This window comes from Thermobia domestica, chromosome 15, assembly GCF_964235325.1.
Source record: "Thermobia domestica chromosome 15, izTheDome1.hap1.1, whole genome shotgun sequence".
NCBI classification, from domain to species: domain Eukaryota; kingdom Metazoa; phylum Arthropoda; class Insecta; order Zygentoma; family Lepismatidae; genus Thermobia; species Thermobia domestica.
Window position 1 is genome coordinate 10,630,981 of NC_137468.1, and position 23,672 is coordinate 10,654,652.

General features: G+C 35.3%; 1 protein-coding gene across 2 annotated transcripts in view; it reads left to right on the plus strand.

Moving 5' to 3' along the window:
- Positions 1-23,672, plus strand: part of LOC145672069 (polyamine-transporting ATPase 13A3-like) — a 251,081-nt gene that overhangs the window by 146,696 nt on the left and 80,713 nt on the right. The window contains exon 1 of one of the 2 annotated variants that reach the window (XM_081741310.1): positions 20,894-22,313. The exons of the other annotated variant lie outside the window; for it this stretch is intronic. Coding sequence (XP_081597436.1) covers positions 22,202-22,313 — 112 coding nt within the window. The 5' untranslated portion in view covers positions 20,894-22,201. Of the gene's footprint in view, positions 1-20,893; positions 22,314-23,672 lie in introns of those variants that run through there. 2 annotated transcript variants of the gene reach the window in all.

The following is a 23,672-nucleotide window of genomic DNA, read 5'->3' on the forward strand; positions in this document are numbered from 1 at the left end:
TAATTCATGATGCTCATTCCTACTAACATTGTTAACAATTAGATATGTGTAAATAGTACTCGGTGCTGTTGCAGTAATGTAAGTGCTCGTTGTTGCACGTTGTGTTCTGTAGGTGAATCCCAGGTTAACTCGGGAATAGGTTCACGAGTCGAAGGGTAGAAACCCTTGGTAATCACTTCTGTGACTAGACGGAGAGATAGGTCCGTAAGTCGAAGGGAAGAGCCCCTTAATTATCTCGTCATGAAATGTAGCCAAGTAGGAAGTGATTACGGTAGTTGTTTGGCGAGAGACAACTAAGGAGGAGGGAACAAGGAATCCTCAGTAAGTTAAGAGATAGGTATACCTAGAGAAGAAAGTGGGGACAAAGATTGTGTCTCCGAGAGTAGTGAGTTGGGAGGAGGACTCACTGGGAAAACGGAATCTGTGTGGGACGAAGATATAGTGTCGTCCGGTACTATGGAGTCTGCAAGAAGACTCGAGGTAAAAATGGCGCCAGATTCCGTTGAAAATGGGAAACCATTGCCAAGTAGAGTAAAGGAGGTGGAAAGGCTACTGCCACCTCGGGGCATGGTGATCCCATGCAGGAGGGAAAGACAGTAACATAATTATTTTTGAATAAAAGGAAAACGGGTAAACAATTCGGAAAACTGTTTCAAAGTGTAGGTACAGCATATGAGTACCTCAATTACTGGACGGCCTCGCTAAGAAAAAGGTTGAAAATACATACAGACAATTTCTTTCGTGAAAGGAGAAGTTAGAACGTTTGTGCATTTTGTTATAGAAAGAAGTTCATTATACATGAATGCATAGATACTTCATTACTTGTGAAGAAAATGCATGTATAAATATCTGCATTGGTGGTCTGGGTTGTTGTCACGTAAGAAAAATAAAATTAGCAAAAGCAACTTTTAAATTCAGTAGAAGGCCAATGCAGTAGTGACCATTCGAAACGTGATTGCGCTTATTTTAAATACCAATAAGTAAAGGTACGCTCAAAAGTATCTATAGGTGGAAGTAAATTCGAAAACTCGAAGTTTGTTAGGGAGACACTTCCTTTTTACGTACCAATGTGTCTTTAAATTTCTCTATCCTTCTTCTTCGTAGCTTGTAACCCTACTTCTCAGTTAGAAAAAAAAATCCGAAGCGAGTTCAGGGGAGGTCACAGATACCCTCTGACACCCCCATCCTTTCGTCCGTACACGGTCGTGTTGTAGACAAACAGTGAGTTAAATGTCTTAAAAAAAAAAGAAAAAGAAAAAAAGAAAGAAAAAAGAAAAAGTAACTATTGTTAAGTTTCCAGAAAGCAGTGCCCGTCAGGTCACGAGAAATTTATTAACTGATATATTTAAAAAGAAGAAAAAGAAAGGAAAATCATTTTTTTTTAAAAAAAAAAGGAGTATTTTAGGAAATTGTGTCACTGGAGCAAATAGTTATCAGTGTCCTTGTCCTATTTACAGATACACTTAAAAATATGTAATTCTTCAACTCTTGGCCGTAGTACCCTTAGAAGACTGAGATAATGTCCCTGCAAAATGATTTTGGAGTTTTGCAAAGGTAATCTGACAGTAGCAAGTAAATAAGCTTCCTTATTAGACTTAATACTTAGGTTAGAACAGTCATATCTCAGCGAAAAAATAATTAAATTTTGCCAGTAACAACTTAACGACTTGAAGTTTCACTATTGCTAGGCGATAAGTTAAATTGTATTAATAGCTAGCGCAGCAGACAAACTGTTCGAGATTCCATCCAAACATGAACGCGAAATGGTAGACCGTTTATGTAGGTTGTAATACTCACAGTAACAATATATAAAGACAAGTTCGATAATTATTAAAAAGGTGTGTATATATAATTGAATTACACGCCAGTGTATCGAGTACTCTTCTTTCTTTGTAAATGAGAAGCTGGAGTGCCAAGTGTCGATAAGTATAGTATTGTAATTTTAGACCGTAATCGAACCTTCAGTTCCTGTACGGTTCCCATTAGTAAACATGTAAAAAGTAATTAAACAGTTGAGAGACTACAATAGTTCATTATCTTAACGTCAGCGGTTCGACTTCCAGGTGCATTCAGGCCGACCAAAAACAAAGATTTCAATTTAAAGTATAACAAATACCAATGTGTATATTTATTTGTTTGTAGTGAAGGTTAGTTTTCATAGCGGGTTCTTACAGTTTTAAATTCATTTTTGATTGTTAAGCATCTTCAAAATAAAATGGAATTTGTATCCTTTAAGTTCAATGACAACTAATTACTTAATGTACAGAGAAAGTAATATTATAAAATAATATGTTGCAAGAGTAACTCTTGGGTTGTACCGTCAAAGAATCCGGTTTGATTCAATTTTTAGGTGCATGTCTTGCAAGGTTTTACAGTAGAAATGTTTGTATTAAATTCCAAGGCAGACGCTTATGAAAATTTCAGTTCTGGTCTTCTAGTAAAACAAAGAAGCCGTTAGAAGCAAAATCATTTAGTATTAATGTAAATGATTGATACATTTCAATTAATGAATCTGGAAGGCTCTCAAAAATAAATAAAGTAATAGTAATAACATAAATTATAGACCTATAGGACTATGCCTTCTATTTAGAAATCGAGTTAGCAGAGTTGTGGAAAATAAATGTTCATTTAATTGAAAAAAATCCCTAACTACCCCTTTCCTAAACAAGAGACAAGCGTAACGATATTTAGAGTTGCGTCATTGCTATGGTCGTTTCACAAAAAGGTACAATAGCATTACAGTCCCTTTGAAAGAAAAAGATAAAATTTACATAAACTATAAATATCAATTAGTTTTGTTACCTTAAAGTGAAAACTGACTTCTATTAAGGCCGCACTGTTAAGATATGTATTGCAATTGTGGTTTGCAATATAGTTTCCGGACAGCGTTCGGCATTACCGATGCTACTTAACCGGCATATTATCACAAGAAAAGAACAATAAATACCTCCTTATTTATTACTTTAACAGAGTATTTCACTAGTGAATTAAAGCTACTGATAACAATAAAAAGAAAATCGCCGTTCTAATTGCAGTGAATACATCTAGGCTATGCACTATTATGAAATTGCGTTCAAGTTGGTTAGAGACTTGTAGATATCTTGCGTAATTATATCAAGTTAAAAACTCTCTAAATTAGTAAAATTGAAATTGCCTTTCTTAAAATAGACTTGATTACATTATAGTATTTAAAGGAGATTAAATAATTAAATAAATAAACACATAAACGTGTCTTGAATAAAAGGTTTCCTATAAACAACGGCACAATAAGGAAGATATAATATGCACACCGGAGCATATGTATTAAAGTGGCCGATTAGAAGTAGATGAACGACAAGCTATTTTATATGAATTTCACATCAACCCCTTACATGATCGCTAGTTTGAGACACATCACAATAAGATTAGATAAGTTTATTTACGATTCTTGCTAGCTTGAATTCTTGGTACAAACTAAAGAAAAATTGCACAGTAAGAGATCCTCTTAGTCTCGTCAGTGAAATAAAAACACTGATAAGTAAAAATGCGAATAGTTATATTCGATGCTTCACCGCGGTATTTAAAAAAATGTGTATCTTAAGTATAATGGGAATTCTTTCCGACAATGTCAATAGAAACATGTTTATTCAAGGCAAAATCATTTGTCGTAGTGTCTTGTAGAAGTCACTCCCTTGTCTAAAGAGGACGGTGAGACTGTCGCTTGAGGTTTGAAAATCATGTAGTAAACTAATCTTTGGCAAATGATTCAATAATCGTAATACAAATTACTATAATAAAATTAAATCGTAATAAATTACTAGACATGAAGAAATAACCTGTCTGGTAGTAAAGGCGCTCTTGAATGTAGTTATACATTTTTGGTTCAGTTTCTTTGACATTGCGTATTGGCGTACCAATGAATAAAGTATGCCGTATGTTGTTCGCGAGAGTTGCAAGTATTCCAGGATTATTGCAAATAATTCTTATTGAAGAGCATTGCGCGTATGGAAATTTTATCAAGATTTTAGAGAGCAAAATATAAGAAATACACTCTATCGCTTGAAAACAATTGGTTCAGTCCAGTGGAAGGATCATGTAATTCTTATCTGTTTCAACTTAATTGTTTTTAATGACATAGTACATGGAGTACTTAAAAAAAAAAAAAAGTCAGGTTGTTTTGGCAGGGTCCGTATACAGTCTTAAGATTTGAACTGCGCAATTCAATGAGAAGGCATGAAGCGAAAAGCCTGCCACGAGGCTTAAATTATATAATAATAATAATGATTTAATGAGACTTTTGAGTACTTTAAGTAGATAAAAACTGTCTTTCTATTTCGTACAGTCGCCATTTTTGTGTGTTCTACAAAAAGGAATTTTAAGAGGGGAATTCAACTACAGAACTAGGACAATCTTGCAGAGATTTATTAAGATTGTAAGAAAAATATTCAAAATGTTCCTATGTAAATCTTACTGCCCTCGATCAAATGTTTGAATTGGTGCAATACATGGTGCTTAAACTGAATTTGTCGTCCTTGTGAAATAAGCCTTGTTAATTAAACAAATCATGACATATTTGGCAAGTAAATAATTACGTTCGCAAAAGGGATAAGTGAAATTTGTCAAAATGAGGTAATTCTAGTAGTATCGACGGACTTGCAGTAAGAGAAAAACTGTGTTCAGTCTGAATGATGTGTATAAGATATTGTTTGGTATCCTAGATAAAAAAGATGTTTAATAATACATTAGTAAAATAAGTAGTAGGACCAGAAAAGTTATATTGTTAAAAACTGAGTAAAGAACAATTGGTTCTAGTGAACTTATCTTGTTTACCTTAAATATCATTTTCGAATGTTGCTCAGAATGAGAAATTTTTGAAACAAAAATAGTCTCGAGAAGGTTGCTGATTTCTTTAATTTCAATCGAAACAGAATATTACAGATTTATCGAATTTGGAAACTAACTTAAAGATATTATTCTTCCATCAAAATGCATTTAAAAGAATTGTTTCTAAAGTACAAAGTTTGTTAAAAGCAGTTCTGAAGGTAAAGGAAAAGTAAATTAACAACAGATAACTAGCATTAAAGATGTATTGAAACAATCCATGAATAATTCTATTTCAGTATACTTAGAGTAGAATTATTATTGCTAGTTGCCTCCAGATATGATTATTGGTTTCTTTTATGTTAAAGATATTGCATTTTTACTTAGTAGCTTGTTGTATGTAATTATACTATCTTTAACTGCTTTGTTTATTCTACCTTCAAAGTCATACGTGGTTTTGAGATCAGTTGAAGCAACCTTCTGCTGAGCTAGCTAAAAGTAATATGAATAATGTGTTTCTACAACTTATTATCGGTTTGATTGTAAATTGTATCTTTCCTTTATAGTCAAACGTTTACATCAGATTGCGAAGCTAAATTACAAAAGAATTTGACAATTCACCAAGTTATAACACAATGCGATTAACTGAGTGTATTTTGGTTACTCTGAAATATAATGAACTGTCATATGTTACTTCTAAAGTCGTAAAAGGAATCGTAGTTCATACAGCGCATGAACAGTACTATGTGATTGTAGTTAGTACCGAAATATTGAAATTAGATGTGGATCGTATAGTTTACGAAATGATTACTGTACAACAGGTATCCAAATATTCCATACTAATATAACTGAAAGAAATATATTCATAATATAGTAATCCGGCTTTAGACGTAAAGCTTACTAGTTACCAAATGTAACAAACAGAAAAATTAAGAAACTGATCAACAGTGTAAGATATTATACGCGGGTGTAATTATTCCACTTTTGGTGACTTACTGGTGGCTAGGAGTATTTTGATTGATTTTATTGTATTATTTTTGCCTCAATGGCGTCTTATTTGAAAAATTGTCGATTATTGCCATAAATATGTATGCAATCATTCATAATAAGTGAGTTTAGTTCTCGTAATGAGTTAAGGCATATCAGTGCATATGCGAAAAGTTAAGTACTGCATATAATTGAGTAAGATGCTTCAAACATTAATGTTGCACCATTTCAAACTGAAAAGGTAAATTATCAAGTATGAAAGGAAGAGTAAACCTGAATAAAACGATATTGTCTACGGAAATTTGTACAGATAACAAATTTCCTCAATTAAGGGGGGAGGGAGATGTCACAGCCGTACATCTTATTATTGTATTTTTTTTCTTTAACTGAATATTATGTGATTGTTATTGTTGGTTAATCATATTTAATTATGCTATGGGATGTTAAAAGGACGGCCGATCTCCCCTTCTTAATTGAGAAGTTACCATTTGTTTATATTATATATATATGTCTGTTTCGTTTATTTCATCTGTTCAATATGTGTGTTTTGTGTGTTCTTAAATCCAAATGATAGGATATTCTCAATGGAAAATTCCTATTAACAGTGGATATTGTAGAAGAGACTTCAAGGGTGAGACAAAGTCAAAGGGGTAATTCAGGACAGGATATGAAAGGTTTTTGGAGATGTTTGTTAGAAAATGGTCACCAGGCCTTACACGTGATGAGAACTTAAGCACTGAATATTAATGTGTCAATTTTTTTTAATATAACAAAAAATGTGTACGAAAAGGGAAAATACTTAGAGACTATGTGCGCACGCAGCTCTAGTGTTGGGTGCACAAAAGGGTGTATATGGAAAGTTAACATTGGTGACCAAAGTACAAAATAGTCATAAGATCTGACGTAAGTTGCAGAAACTTGTCACGTTTTTAGTATTTACTATAAAGGTGATGTGTCTCCAAAAACTGTTGTAACTTGGTAGACACACGTCGTACTGTGTAGCTCGGGAGTCCGTCGGTCAATCTCTTTTTCGGCAATTGTAAATCCAAATTAACCGACGGACTTCAACTGTAACTTTACTTTTTTCTTTTTAACAATAAACTTGGCAAGATAATTCGTCTCTATTATTCAAAGTGTACTTGCACCCCCGGATCTGTCTGCAGCTAAAGATTAAGAGAGTTAATATGTTTGTTGTTTATTCACGTGTGACCGCTCGCATACTGTTAATCCTGAAGTTGAAATTATAAAGTACGTTCCGCTCGCGTACTGGAGCTGCGACAGGTCCTAGGCAATTTGTCGCCGCGTGTAGTGGCATTATTTGCGCCCTAACCTTTTTTTCTGAAAGAACAAATCCTAAAACCCACGATTTTAAGTATGGTAGCCCATCATGATGAACAAAAGGGAGGAAAAGTGCACTCGCACTCACAAAGGCCTAAACACTACAAATACATTCTCATTATGTCTGGTTTTTCTTTAAATAATAATATATTTCGTTAGTAAAAGATAAAGGAAACACACCTGCAGAGGAAAGATGGTAATCCTTTTTATAGAATTCAATATCAAGCTTCAATCTCAATATATCTGTTTGCAATTCCAGTGCAACTGGATCTTTTATCTTTATTTCTTGATTTTCCTTCCACATGTTATTATTATTATTTAAAAAAAAAAAACTTGTTTCCACTTTCAATGATAAGGAACTTGTTTGTGACATATATCTGCAATAAGTTCACAAAGAATTTTCCAGAGGGCATAAGGGATTCCTAGACGTGAAGGTGGTCCAAAGTAGGCAAAAGGAAAGCCTTCACAACACTGAACACGGAATGGTCGATGTCGTAAATAGATATGTAATTTACATTAACAACAAAAATTAGGAAAATATATAGCGTGATAGTTACTCACAATCAGCTTTATACTGCTCCTAGTAATGTTGTGTCACCTGTTTCTTAAATATATACTCACTACATTTAAAAAAATATATCTGGAAGATAGTTATACGTTTTTAGTAGACTGTATTTAAAGGTTGGTCTACACGCTCTGTCTTGGCAACGATTTACCTGCGCAGTTTTAAGACGTTGCAAACAAAATCTTGCAATTCTTGTGTGTCTACATAGCATAGTCTTTTGCTCCGTCTTTGCCACTCAGTTTTGCGAAAGCCAACATGGAGGGAGTATTGCTGTGGTCAACGTTTGCGCTCTGTCTTGTCAAGAGAAATATAATTAGACGTCGTAAATACACGCGACGTTCAAGGTGGTCCCGACATTGGCAAACAGAGTAGCCCTCAATGACGTAATACCAAAATTGTTTCGAAGCAAAACAAAATCCATTACGAAAACACTGTAATGTAATAGTTACCATATTTTGTGAATAGCCCCTTACTACAACCAAAGAGGGGTCTCTGAGGCCCAAAACGCTTTATTTAATTATAAATGAAAAACAAACACTAAAAAGAAAGAAAACACTTTGTATGACCAACGGGGTGAAGCCTGACAATATCATTTTGTTTTCAGATTTATTATCGAATTAGAAATGTTAGAAAAATCTAAAAATATAATTTGTGGGCCTCCGAGACCCCCCTTTGGTATTACTAGGGTTAATAAAGTAATGCGTGTCGATAATCATATATAAAATTGAAAATATTATTTCAGAAAATAAATAAAAGTTGCAGCAACTTCAGAGAAATTTTGCAGTCACCGCAACTCAAAGAAAACTAGTCTTTTGACTTGTGTCGATTTCAAATTGTTTCTGAAGCCGATTCAATTTTTTATTTCAAATTTTCGCACGTTTTTCCACGTCTGTGTACCGAAATTTCTCACGGGGAAAATGACCTGAAATCATTACTGATAGCAAGAGATTTTCTTACCTCTTCAGAGTCTTTAGGATCATCGTCTATGGTCAGTGGCGTATTTAGGATTTTGTTCCGGGAGGGCTATGCTCAACACGTGAGTAAACACTTATATTTTTCCTTTTGGGTGCTGACAAATGATAATGAAGTTTTGCACATAACAAATTTATTTTGGGGCGGGGGGCGCTTGAGCCCGGTAGCCACCTCCTAAATACGCCACTGTCTATAGTGTTCCTAGATTTCCTGGGAGTTTCTTGGCCGCTCAAAAATGCAAGCAAATCATAATATCACAACACTGGCTTGTATATCTGAGCTTCTCCAGCACCGGATCAAATAGACTTGTTTACTTTAGACAATTCCATCCTGTAAACACTTCGAAGAGAATTAATTTTCTTCATAATAGTTTCTCTGTTTGCAGTGCCTTGTCCCGGTCGCTATGTTCTTTTGACTTAACACGTCATAGGCATGGAAAGCTTTTATATAATTCTATAAACTCCGTGAGAAATTGTCTGGAACACTGCCGAAGATCAGCCATCGCTTCCCAATTGTTACGAAAACAGAGCAAATACCTGAACTGAAGACGGAGTGACCGTCTACAGGCTACGATTTGTCTGAACACGTTGCAAATGTTTGTGCTAATTTATTCAGTCTTTTAGCTCCGTGTTCCGTCTTCGTTCAGTTCGGAAAACTGCACAAATTTCCTGTCTACATTCTACGTTTTGCTTGCATCTTAAAACTGCGCAGGCAAATCGTTGCCAAGACGGAGCGTGTAGACCAGCCATAACACTCTTTGTGCCATAACTAGTTGAGTTCACTCTTCTAATGTGTAATGCATATCTACGATTGCATTCATAAATATCGTTATTTTTTTTTTTAAGCTTCAGATTAATGTGTGTCTGGGAACTTATAATTTTGTAGATTAAAATACTTGTTTGAACTTTTGTAATTAAATTTAATGGTAATATTCCTAAAGTCATGTGCAAGCTTTTGCTGGAAAATATGGAAGGTATTGCTTTCTTTTGGAGAAATGCTAATTTCTTTATACAGTATATGATCACCTACAATTCTTCCGGATTACCGATAAGTAAAATAGATGGAATTGTATGAGTGAATAGCAGGGGCGGATCCAGAGGGGAACGATCGCCCCCCACCCAGAACTGGAAACTTTCTTGCTTTATTTATATAAATAATGTCCATCCCAGAGTTTGGAGCCCTTAAAAGTAGCATTATGACAACCCACCGCCCCCCCCCCCCCAGAAGTCGGTCCTGGATCCGCCCCTGGTGAATAGCATACTCCTGTAACACTTGAGTTTGGTAAGATATTACGTAAATGAGTAAGAACTCCCACAACTGGTGATATTTTCTGTGCTAACATTAAGATATGCTTATCTCGTTTCATATTTTCATCCAGTACTAGAGCCTTTCTATTTGAACTGTGCCCCTTCTGGCGCTACTGTCGATGTGTGTGTTCCTGTTCCTCCCTCGAAAAAGAAGGGACAAGTTGTTGCGGCCGAGATCTTTCATTTGTTAGATGCGGAAGCGTTGCCACAATGAATTATTTCACAGGCTTCGCTGTGCACTGTCTTGTTATAGTGCTGCCAAAATGTCTTGAGCCATGGCAAAAATGCGAACTAAAGCTCACACCCTCGACACACCTACGCGTTGAGCCAATAGGAGTTCAGTTGTTGCTAAGCGAGAGAGCTATAGCGAAAGAGAGTGGAATTTCTTCAGCCGATAGCAGCGCTTGGAACGGAAGGCTAGGTGTCAAGTCAATGTGGTATCTCTTTTGCCATTCTAAGTAGCCTACGATCTTCACTCGTTAAGACCAAACGACAGAATGACAAATTGGCAACACGGCTGAGCAAAGGGAGAGTTTCCTCCGTCATAGGGCGGCGGGGGTGGGGCCGAAGTATAGTTCGCATAGTTTCCGAGGGCACACTTAAGATAGATAGTCTTTAGACCTAAGTATTTTACAGTACTTGCTCTGAGTATAGTCAAATCATTTACGTACCTGTAGTTTGCCAGGAATCTGTTTTTTAAATTAGGGCTTGTGATATATTATTAAATATTTCTCATTTTAATGTATACTAGCATATATTACCCGCTTCGCTGGGTTGAAATAAATCATTTAAATGCACACTGATAATGCTCATTTTGGATCATTTTAATGTATATTATCCCTCCTTATCTCCCAAGTGTCAGGGCTGAAAATGGACTTAAACAGCATCAAAAGTGTCACTGTTCATTTCGGCGACCGCAAGAACTATAGATTCAACAGTAGTATCTGTCATTTTTGACTATATATTTCTCCACCCCCATATTGTGGGCCATGGCATCGGAAGTGTCACCGTTCATCTCAGCGACCTCAAAAAATGTGGATTCAGCACTAATATCGGTTATTTTCGATAATTTTTAAATATCTCTTCCTCCCCTCCCCCAAGTTGTGGGTTTGAATTTGGATTTAAACGGGATCGAAAGTACCACTGTTCATCTATGGGATCCAGAAAACTATAAATTGGACATTGATAGTGGTCATTTTTGATCATTTTTATATCGCTTTCATCCCCTCCACCAAGTGGCGGGGCTCATTTTATATTTGAACCGGATCGGAAATGTCACTGTTCATCTGAATGATCCCGAAAACTATGGATTAGACACTAATATTGGTCATTTTCGATCATTATTATATATACCTCCTCCTCGCTGCCCTATATATACCCCCTCCTTGCTGCGACACACGGCATCAGAATTGTCACTCTTAATCTCAGCTACTCCTAAAACTATGGATTCCACACTAATATTAGTCATTTTCGATCATTTTAAAATATTTATCCCCCTACCTACGATGTACCCTCCCCCTCCCCAACTATCAGGGCTGAACTTGGATTCAAAACAGCATCAGAAGTGTCACTGTTTCTCTCATCGACCCCGAAAACTATGGATTAAACACTAATATTGGTCATTTTTGATCATTTTGAAATTTCTCCCCCCCCTCCCCCTCACATTGTCAAAGTGAGTAACCTAAAGTAATTCCTGCCCCTAAACTCATATATGTTGAAAATTTGATCGAGATTGGTTGGGTGGTTCAAAAGTTATTGTTTTATTAGTTTTTATTTATACATCTCCTCCCCTTCTCCTAGAATCTACCGTTAAAGTGAAATATTGGAAATATATTTTCAGATCCGAACCTCAGGTATCTTGAAAATTTGATTGAGATCGGTCGGATAGTTCAAGGTCAAAACGACTCTGCATAAGGCGGATTAAGTTTTATTTATTTTTTTCTATGTCCTTCTCCTCCCCCTCCCCTAAGTTCTACTCTCAAAGTAAATAGCTAAAAACACTCCCAGGCCAGAACCGCATCTACGTTGGAAATTTGATCGAGATCGGTCGGACGGTTCAAGAGATTAAGTGCCTTATGTAGAGTCGTTCTGAAACGTGATTAGTGTCATACTAAAGAGTTCGACTAACATATGTTTCCTGAAGTAGTCAGTTCTTTAGTATCTTGCTAATCATACATCAAAACGACTGTGCATAAGGCCCTAAGAGTCACAAACATAGTCACTTTCAATTTTATAATATATATTTAAAAGTTTTCAATGGGAAAAACGGCCTCATGAAATATAATTATTTCTTTCTGTCCTCTGGATATCACGCCAAGTTCTTTGTTAGTTCCGAATTGATATTTCACCATACCTATAAGCTACAAAACAGAATCAAAACATGACTACAACTTAACATAATTACGTAATCGCTTACGCAATTGTTTACCGAAGCTGCACCGATAAATTGCACAGGGATCTGAAGATAATTTGAATAGGTAAATAGGTTAGAAGTTACAGTTGTTGGGTACGTTTGCCATCTTACTTTTTAATGCAATTGATTTATACGAGAAAGAATTCTCCATTTTCCTCTTAAATGAACGGAAAAGTATACCGTTTGATTTCACTGATTTCTTTACGTCTTATTTAAATATCCATTGTTTCGCAAAAATAAATTCTAAGTACTTATAAATTGACTATTATTTAAAAGTATATTTAAATATATCTGTATCTATATAAAAGTGAAAGTGACTATGTTAATGATTTAATCAGTCTTGAACCACCCGACCGATCTCGATCAAATTTTCAACATAGAAGAGGTTCGGAAATAGGATGGTTTTTACCATTTTACTTTGACGTGTAACTTAGGAGAGGAGGAGGGGAATATATATATATATATATATATATATATATATATATATATATAATCGAAAATGACCGATATTAGTACCGAATCCATCATTTTTGGGATCATTGAGATGAACAATGACAGTTTCGATGCCGCTTAAAGGAAGATATATAAAAATGATCGAAAATGACTATCAGAAAGCGCTTCAGTAATAGTAAAAAGTGCGTGATTAACGGAACATATTATTTTCTTATTTAAATCTAGCGAAGCGGGTAATTGACACTATTATATATAGAGTGGCCCAAAAGTAGGTATACAGACGTGCATCGATCAAGTATGGCATTTTAATTTGTTAATATAATGAATTTATTTGCTTTGGTTTGTTCCGAGTTTAAGGTATAAGTGAAAATAAATTAAGAACAGATGATAAAGAAACTAAGTCAAACCCTGTGTGGATAACAGTGAGTAAATGATATAAAATTCCATAATTTGATCAGTACAGAATTGTATACCTACTTTTGGGCCATCCTGTACATAGCAATATTATATATATTAGCGATTATAGACTTAGCAGCAATACTTGACTTTTGAAGTTTTGCGTTGCGATATATTCCACTTTTTTTTTTTTTTTTTTTTTTGCTAAGGTTGGGACGGAATAAGGCCCCAATTCATGCCGCATTTATTACTGAAATATGAAGAAAATTATAGTAGACACTCTTACTAACTCTCTAAGACATCTCATCCCTAAGTCTAAACTACTCCTAGAGAACTTAGACTAGTTTCAGATGGGAGCATTTATCGTAGAATTTCTCGTATCACATGTGCTGCCAAAAATCTCGTATAATATTCTATGGCATCGAAAGTATATGGTGCTTTTACACGGTAGCATTTTGATAAACATCTTGTCGTAACGTAGCAAACAAATCAGTGGAGAAGAGCGCAATTTATGGCTCCGAAACTAAAGCATGAGATAGCTAAAGCGGTTGTAACAACAGTTCTCACCGGTTATATTAAAAAACGACAACCACAAAGAAGTATGTGGGCACAGAGCATCCCTACTCCAACTCATTTTTCTTTATTATAATTCAATTTTCCACACAAAGAGCATTGATATTTGGCACAAAATCTTTCGCTTCCTATAACACATCACGGCGCTGCAATCGGACCAGAAATACCGGGGAAAATGCTACGAAATAGAGCAGGTTCTATTGACAAGAAATGCCATAGAATATGCCATGGCATGGGAAATGTTATAGCTTTGCTACTTTACACGGTAGGATATCGATGACACAATTTTTGCTACGATAAAATCCTTCCGTCTAAAACTAGCGTAAGTAGACTAAACTACTCCTAGAAACCACTTACATCGTATTGTAATTTTATTAATAGAAAATATAACTTATGACAGTGGCGGCCGGTGGTTTGTGGTTTAGGGTGTTGCAGTACGAACGATCGGAGACAGAAGATATAAAGTAGACTCATTGACTAATCAGCATAAATTTAGATGCAAATCCTATGTGACATGTTAAATTAAATAAAAATCTGTTTTTAAAAAATAAAAAATGCAGAACATTTAATCCGATTAATCACTTTATTTAATTAGTAATTTCATTCTTCTCTCTTTGATTGGAACAAATCTGCCTAATACATGCTGGCTGAACTTTAGTATTCTTATTATCAGGTCTTTTTCGATGGAAAGCATAACCAATGGTGATAACCTTTCTTGGGACATTCAATTTCTTGAAAGTGTCAATTCTTTTTGATGTGAAAAAGAACTTTTCTTCTTTTACTGACGCCATAGGTACAGTTAATATTAATTGCAGAAGCTTTGTAGATTTACTAAATATTTTTTCTAGATTTTTGTGAACAATTCATTCTAGCAAACTCAGTCCCTGACAGTGATCCGAATCCCTCTTCAGTGTAGACTGAAGACAGTTCGTAGCAGAGATAAATGTTATAAAAAAAAATGTACATTGAACACGATTTGTTCACAATTTATTTAGGAAAATTTCAAATAAATTGTGGAAATGTACCTAGTGCATACAACATTACTGCCATAAGGTGTCCTGTAAACTTAAACCGTTTTTTTTTTTTTCGAACACTCTTCTGAATTGCACTTCGCTTGTTTTGTCTAAGCCTTAATTGTAAGTTTTTCCTCAGTTGAAAGCTGGGCAATTTTTTTTGTAAGTTATTTACAGAAGTCATGATATGCAATTCATTCAGAATTTGTAGGTTATGTACAGAATTAAAGCACACACAACAAAATTAAATCTAATAACTAATAACCAAAACAGCTGATACAAAAGAGATACTATTGTGCTGCCAAAATGTCTTGAGCCGTGGCAAAAATGCGAACTAAAGCTCACACCCTCACCCACCCACGCGTTGAACCAATAAGGGTTCAGCTGTTGCTAAGCGAGAGAAAGCGAGTGGAATTCCTTCAGCCGATAGCAGCGCTTCCAACGGAAGACTAGGGATCAAGTCAATGTGGCATATCTATAGTATATGAATTGCGAATGTCACATATTCATACATAGGGCTGTAAACTGGCCGGCTTTTTATTGGCCTGGCCGGAAAAATTGATGTTATTTTGATTAAAGCCGGTGACGGGTACAAACTGCTCACCAGCCCCTTTATAACCGTTTTTTTTTTTTTTTCAAATTTGTATCTAGTTCGAAGTATAGATACTGAAAAGTAGCTGTCATTCTGTAAACTCAAAACTGTTACCTTTCACCATGTATCAACGATTAATATATTTTGTTCACCTGTTTAGAAAATTTTAGAGAGATGACAGGGACTGTATCAGGGAAAATTTGAAACTTACTTTCAAGGAATTTTATACATTTATTAAGAGTGGAAAAGGGCTCCTTAAAGCAATTTCCTATAGTTGAAGTAGAGACTATATGTTTAAAGAGTGAATTTCAATTTCCAAATCCAAAATTGTCACGTAAAGATTATTATACTTTTGTTCACCTGTTTCGATAATTTTAAAGCAATGGTAGTTACTGGTAAATACAATAAATTGATCAATGCCGATTGATCAATTTCAGTTTCTCATTTATAGCACAATGTATCTATTAAGGTTATTAGTGAATGTTCTAAGGACATACAGAATATATGTGTTAATGCACTTTCGTTCACGATAGTACATTTCCTTTCCATGGATAGGTCCGAACAGAGATACTTCACGCTGAGACCTATATCACAGAGAATTTTGAGGAAGTGTCGGTTCTTTTTATTTTACAGAGTTGGCAACCCTATTCATATATCAACACACACAAACACTTGTGCGTAAAAGAAAAAAAAGAACTACATTCCAAATCATCCGTCTTGGTTGTTACGCAATGCACGATGAACACAATATACTTCCACATGAGGCGAAACAATGTTTATCAACGTTCTGGAAAACAACCTTGAAACCCGCCAGATATAGGAACAACATGGTATCTGGGAGGGGTCCAAAGCATTTGAGGAAGGTCCAATACGTCTACGTAATAACGAACCTGTCTTTTACTGTACCCGAAAAGATAAGTAATTCTTAATTACTGTCACCTATATTTTTAGAAAAAATGATAGAACGATTATTTCTATAAGAAAAGAAAGAGTACATGATGAGGCGTAAAATAAAATATTTAGCTTACATCAATCATTTCTCTGTGAAACAAGTATAGTTCGTTAAGAAAGTTTACAAATGCTAGTCGAGTTTCGAAATTTTGGGGAGGTCCGGACCCGGTGGACCCCCCTCGTGGCTACGCCTCTGAGCATTGCAAATTCAATGTATCGTTCCCCACCATACAGTTCTATCAAGAGTATAAAATATACTTATTTTATAAAAGAAATATGTATATACTAAAATACTATCCACAGAGGGGTGGGGGATTCTGCATATTGACTTATTAATATTTGGTTCACAAATTACTGTAGAAGAAATTTTCATTATCTATATAAGCTAAGAATTAACTTGTAAATGCGGATCTACTTCATTTGATTTCTGCTCTACTATATATTTTCTTTTTTATTTTGTAATTCTGCTATCACTTTTTTAAATTGTCATTATATTGATTTGCTTCAGTATTAGTACCGTAATATAAAAATATGAATGAATAAAAACGAATTCCATTTGTTAACTGCTAGTGAAATAAAATTTAGAAATCTTATTTAGCGCAAAAAACCTTCTCGTTCACTGGAAACCGTGCTGTGTTGCAGAAGCACTGCAACGACCAGACCCTTTAACTTCTGAGATAGGGGAAAGGAGACTTAACATTTGCTCCAATTCCCGCGCTGAAGGAATCTGGTCGTTGCATGCTCGCTGCAACACAATATAAATTAGGGACTCTGTGACGGATTATTTTTCGCTTTTTAAAATGGATTAACGGAACGGACAGTTACAGAAGTAAAAAATATGTTATTTAAAGTATATATGGGAGTATTAGAAAGTATTTTTTCTGTTCTTTACTACTATTGCTAATAATATTTTTTTCTTGAAATACTTTGGTCGTTGCGCAACGCTGCAACACTAACATTAGCCGCCACTGACTTATGAACAACGTCGTCTAAAATATTCCTGAAAAAAATGTCCGAAAAAAAAAGAAAAGAAAGAAAGAAAGAAAGAAAAAAATATTTACGCTATACTATGAGTTCTTAATGAAATTTATTTATGAAATATGAACAGAATCCTCTGAGTCCTTTGTTGAAAAAATAGTCAAATAAGAATTTCATCCCTCAAGACTATTCCTTCACTACTCCTTCGGTAAAAAAAAAAAAAAAAAAAAAATCTTATAGGGTTGGAATATATATATACAAAACTAGCAGCGTTCACCCCGCTTCGCTGCGGTCACCCCGGAACGCAATAAACTTTGTTACTTAGATAATTTTTACTTTTTCGCTTTCAAGTGATATGATAAAAACCATAGAAGATTGCAGTAAATGTTAACATTATATCGCCTGTCATTTATGTTAACCCGCCCCGCTTCGCTGCGGTCACCCCCGAACGCAATAAACTTTGTTACTTAGATAATTTTTACTTTTTCGCTTTCAAGTGATATGATAAAAACCATTATAACGCCTGTCATGTATGTTAACCCGCCGAGTGACACGGTCATGCGGGTTGCATATAAATACGTTTATTTTTATACCTATGATGAACTAACAAAGGATTTGTACGTAATGGACACCTGAATGGTCAATTATCTCAAGACACTGGTAATTGAAAATTAAAGTGATATGATAAAAACCATCTAGGGTCCAAATCCTAATAACCCCCCAAAAATAAAAGAAATTGGTTCAGCCGTATTAGCGTGATGAGCGGACAAAGGATTTGTACGTTCTCTTTTATATATATAGATTATTAGACCGTTTTCGACAAAATATCACATTTTGATCTTTGAATCTCTAGTAGATTGTTCTCATTTTTGAATTTTTTTTTTAATCCAGAGGATCTTATAAAGTTCTTTCGCCTTATGCAGAGTTCTTTTGACGTATTATTAGCGTCATACTAAAGGCTTGACTACTGTAGGAAACATGTTAGTCGAACACTTAAGTATGGTACTAATCACACGTCAGAACGACTCTGCATAAGAACCAATCCGCCTTATGCAGAGTCGTTTCGATATATGATTAGCGTCATACTAAATGCGTGACTACTACAGGAACCTTATGTTAGTCAAACTATTTAGTATAGCACTAATCACGTGTCAAAATGACTCTGCATATGGCCCCTTAAGTTTAAAAGTTAGTCTGGATACACTGAACGATATGATTTCTAGATGAATGTGCGGTCAAGCATACAACTAAGGTCTCATTCCGTACGTAACGCAGTGTGAAATTTGATTTTAATTTGAAATAATTGGCATACCAGTTATAATTGCTTAGTGCATTATTTGCGTTCCGTTGCGAACCGCAAAGTTTTGCGAAAACCCATACGGAGTAATGCTCCTGGACGAACAGATGGATAGATATCCGAAAGTTCCTTCTGTGACATGTAAGGACCATCGTGAAAGGTGTTGAAATTCGAAGTTTTTCACGATTACCATACTTTCTTCTATTTTCGCTTACAGTAAATAATACTACTAATTATAATTCTGGACATAAATCAATGTGCTCTGAAGCCCAGCTCAACAACTTTAAACGCCAATAATACTCTGGGCAGAATGCAGCGAAAACTAATTTATGAACATGGGGCTAAATTATTTTTAGTCGATAATAGTAAAAACAAACAATTTCTAGAAAGTGTTAAATTAGAAAATTGTGTATGTAGTGGTCCAAGGTATGGAAGAATCCTATTAAAATTGAAACGATGTACAAAATGTAAACTTAAAGCCTGTAGATGTGATATGGGAGACGGAGGCATTTGAAATGCACGTTTAAATTGCTAAAAGCACCACATTTCGAAAAACTGTTTACAGTGATTTTGTCAGTGTTCGTAGTTTTTCGTAGGTAAATTTAGCAAAAAGGGAATTTTTCGAAAACAAAACAACAACGAAAATCGAGTGAGATTTTCGCGCTGACTGATTGACCAATAAAATGCTTAAATTTTTCTTTGTTTTTTCAGAAATAAACCAATGCAAGAGTAATCAGTAGCGTAGCTAGAACTTTTGTTTGCGGGGGGCCTTAATGTTGACCCCCCCAGACCCATGTTGTGGAGCACGACATTGGAAGTGTCACTGTTCATCTCACCGTAGTGGATATCATAGTGGATATTAGTAGTAGAAATTCCTAGTCGATATCGTCGTGTCCAATGACGACACCAGCTATAATTTGGGAGGCCGACAGAGGGAGAGATTTTTATGCGGAAGTTATTATTATTACTATTATTTTTGAGTATTGAGGTGGATAGTTTAATAGTACTTGATCTACATCTGGGGACAGAGAAGTGAGCGAAGGTTAGCCATCGGGGACGCTCGCCCCCTTGCTCTCCATCTGGCATCGTCACTTACTGATTGTGTTCATGGATTTTCTCGGAGTTTTCCCATTTCCTCCACATTATCATTCTTTCAGTTCGATCATCCGTCTCCTCTAGCCTCAAGAGCTTAATCATAGGACATTTAAGAATTCTTTCATAGAAAGGCACTTAAGGTTTAAGTTCGGCAGTTATGTTTTTAGGTAAACGAAAAATGAATGGTATAGAAATAATTATTAATACTTAATATATGATGGGCCACGGTGGCTAAGTGGTAGAATGTTCACCTGTGGCGCGTGGGGTATTGGGGCGTTTACACTTGGTCGATTTAGTCGCACGACTAAATGGACTCGCTGCATTTGCCACTAAATCGAAGCAACTAAGCCGAATCAGATCGATGGATGTGTTCAATTATTTCAACCACAGAAAATAGAACGTCTTTCAATTCAGTTGCCAGTCGATTAGTCGCCTTCGATCAACAAGCGATTAAGTTGAAGTCCCGTTTACACGGTCGATTAAGTTGAAAGTGACGTCAATTCAACTGAATCGAACGCAAATCGACTAATTGTAAACGTCCCATTAGCCTTGATGGATAAATGTGCGATGTGAAACTAAAAAAGAAAAACTTATACGATGTAAGTATAGTTCAACGTTTTTTTTTTTTTTTTTTTTTTAGTATATAGTACAAATGTACCATTGATAAAAATATCCAAACACAGAGGGCCAGTTGTCCCCTGTCCTTCCCAAATGACGCCTCGGGATGTAGTTATGCATTAAATTATACAGAATAATGGACCAAAACACGGAAGTGACCTTTTAAACTTTACTCTTCCCTGTGTTAAATTTGCTTCTGATTACCGTAAAGGATTATGAGAACTATGTAAAATTCAGTGCATACAGATTTTATGTAATTTTTGTACTAAAATGCAGTTTTTATACTCTTTAATATTTTAGAGAGTGAGAATTCAAGGTATAGGATTGCAATGTGTTTGTTTCTTGGCACATGGGTGTTGTCAGTTGCGGTTCGTGGAAAGAACGTGTATGACAAGTTCATCAGTTCCATATATACCTACATCTGGTATCACTGTATGCCGTCAAGCAGACGAGATTTCCAATAAAGTTTCAATTGAAGCAGCTAAATTGTTAACATTTACATTTCAGTACTAATTATATATATTATATCAAGCTGTTTATATACTCTATTAGAATAAACTTACCTTTTAGATATTTGTAAATATTGTGCAATTTGTTTGCTTGTCTTCAAGTATGACCACTGGTAACACTGCGTGGATCGTATGTCGGCAGCAGCCCGGGAGTGGAGTGTGCATGCGTGTGAATTACTCAGTTCAGAAGCTAGGACCTGTGTACTTCGTGTAATATTGTTACCGAATATTGCATTGTATGCAGTTGTTTGAGTGTTTTGTCGTGATCTTGTCTAATTTTTGTACCTGCTTTGACGTTTGTATCGTGTGTAGGAAGATAATTGTGCTGTTCAGCACGGAAAACGTGGGATTACCGTAGAAATTCATGCGAATTGTATTAAGCAAGTGCACGATAAATTTTCTGCATTATTCAACTAGAGAAGCTGTTTACTTCAAGCTGTATGATAAATTTGTGTTCTTGTAGATTACACAGTCTGAACTACCAGAAATAACCAGTTTTGCTTGGGACGGTCCCATTTGCATTTATTAGCCTGTAAAGACTATACTGTTGAACAGATCTCTGAAGTCGTATCACGATGTTGTTACTTGATAAATCATATATTTCAACACAACTCCCTTGCTGTATGATTTCTAATCTTCAATTATTGCCATATAAGGCTGTATTGTGAAGCGCTATTACTCAGGTTTCCTGCACTAGAACAATTTCGTACTATATTCTCTTGGAAGACAGATATGTTAGTAGTCATATGTGTTTGAATGATTTTTATTTAAAAGAATATATCTTGTATCTACACTTAATAAGACTGGAAATAGACGACCTGGTAATGTCACAGATAATATTTTGGAGTAAAGAAATGTTCTACAAAAAGAATGAAGTCATATGGCACCGGTCTGGTTGGAAAAAGCCAGATCCGGGGGACTGACACAGGCTTTTTGGAGCATCACCAGACTGATTAAAGACTACCGGTAGTATTTTGTATGAGATATTAGTAAAAAACTGTCAAAGAACCTGTAAACATAGTGACGTTACCAGTGTTTGCTGACATACAGCTACATAAACCTAGTCAAGTGAAGTTTGGTGTGTGTGATACTGTGGAACAGTATTGATAGTAATTTATTTTTTTCTGTAAGAACTTATGGATTTGCACTTTTTCTGCGAGAAGTGTTGGTTTAAAGAAAGATCTCAAGGATATTTGTCCGCTATAAATGAATCCAGAGCTTCCATTATGAAAAAATCTCATTACAGTATTCTTTGTAATTTTGTACTGTGGTGATCAAGGAGGGTGCCCTATAAAGACTATCAAGTGAACAATATATCTTCTAGTCTAGTCAGTTTCTTAAATCATGCACGCTACTCCTAAAAATATTAAGCTGGGTTTCCAGCGCAATGCATACTGTCGAGTATCGTTCGATAACCAACGTGAAAGATTTCAAGAACAGAATATAAGATTGTTAGGTAAGTGCCAAAGGTTCAGCCATATCTCTTTCATATTTTCTGTTAGATTCATTGGACACTTGTCCGCATAATTTGCTACACATGACTGTGTTGTTTTTCTCTTGAAGGGTGTAAGATGTTTTAGAGTTAGACGGAAAATAGATTTTAAGATATTCGTAAATATTCTTATGGACAGTGGGAAATTAAAATTCCTGCATAATGTTAAGGAAATAGATCTTGATTTTTAAGTAGGTAGTCTTGGGCAAGGTTCTAGATTACTGGTCCCCCTTCCCATTGAGCAGTAATAAAGACAGAAAACAAAGTGCCCTACGGGGCTCTAACCCGCCTTCACTCGCTAACAGTCGTTCGGCAATACTGTATAAGTTAAATGTATGAACTTTAGTACAGAAAGAAACCTACCCAGCTACTAATCTACATGGGGGACCAGTAATCTAGAACCTTCCCGTAGTCTTGTACAGCGGAATGAGTAATTTTATTCCTTGATTACTTGTAATTTGAGAGTTTCTTGTAAGTTATGCCTTTATACAAACTGAGTGCAGTTAAGCTTCAGTTCTTCTGTTTTTAATTAGTTGAATAGCAAATTTCAGAAATTATGTATTAGAATCATCCTGTTTACCTGTCAGAGAATACGTAGTTTCCTCCCAATACTTGTAAGATTTCACCTAATTTCCGGAATAGTTAGACTTACTTAAAATATATATAATTCTGAAATAATTACACCGATGTAATTCTGAAATAATGCACCTAACTTATGTGGAAATAGGTGTATACATGTTGTAGGCAGTAGAAATAGCATGTAGAGATATTGATATCATGCCTTGCACTAAATTATTGCAGCATGCTGTAAAACTGATATATTTTGCTTATAGACATCAATTGACGTACGACGAATATCAAACAAACTTCTTTCGGTTAAACTTTACAATACACGCTCCAGCTGTGCATCGATAAGTAGGGCCGCTTTAAAAGGTATAGTACAGTAGGGTAAGGTAGGATAGAGTAGAGTAAGATAGGCATAAATAGGGTAGGAGTAGAAACGGGTTAGCTTAAGGTTAGACAAGTTTTGATCCATTTTCATAAAATTAATAGTGTTTTTTCTCGTTTCTGTGTGAATATACCAGCTGGAGCGGGCTTTGTAAAGTTAACCCCTTCTTTCCATTAATACGGTACTTTCTTATGTTTATTTACCGCAATAGTTTCGAAAGGATCCTCTGTCACTTTCGGAGATACTGAAAACTTAAATTGTTAATTCTGGTGTTATTCAACACTGAGCTGTCTGGATGGGATCGTTAAATAACATCAGAAAATGCGAGTTAAAATTAATAATGGGTGTTTCAAATACCATCGAAATTGACTGAG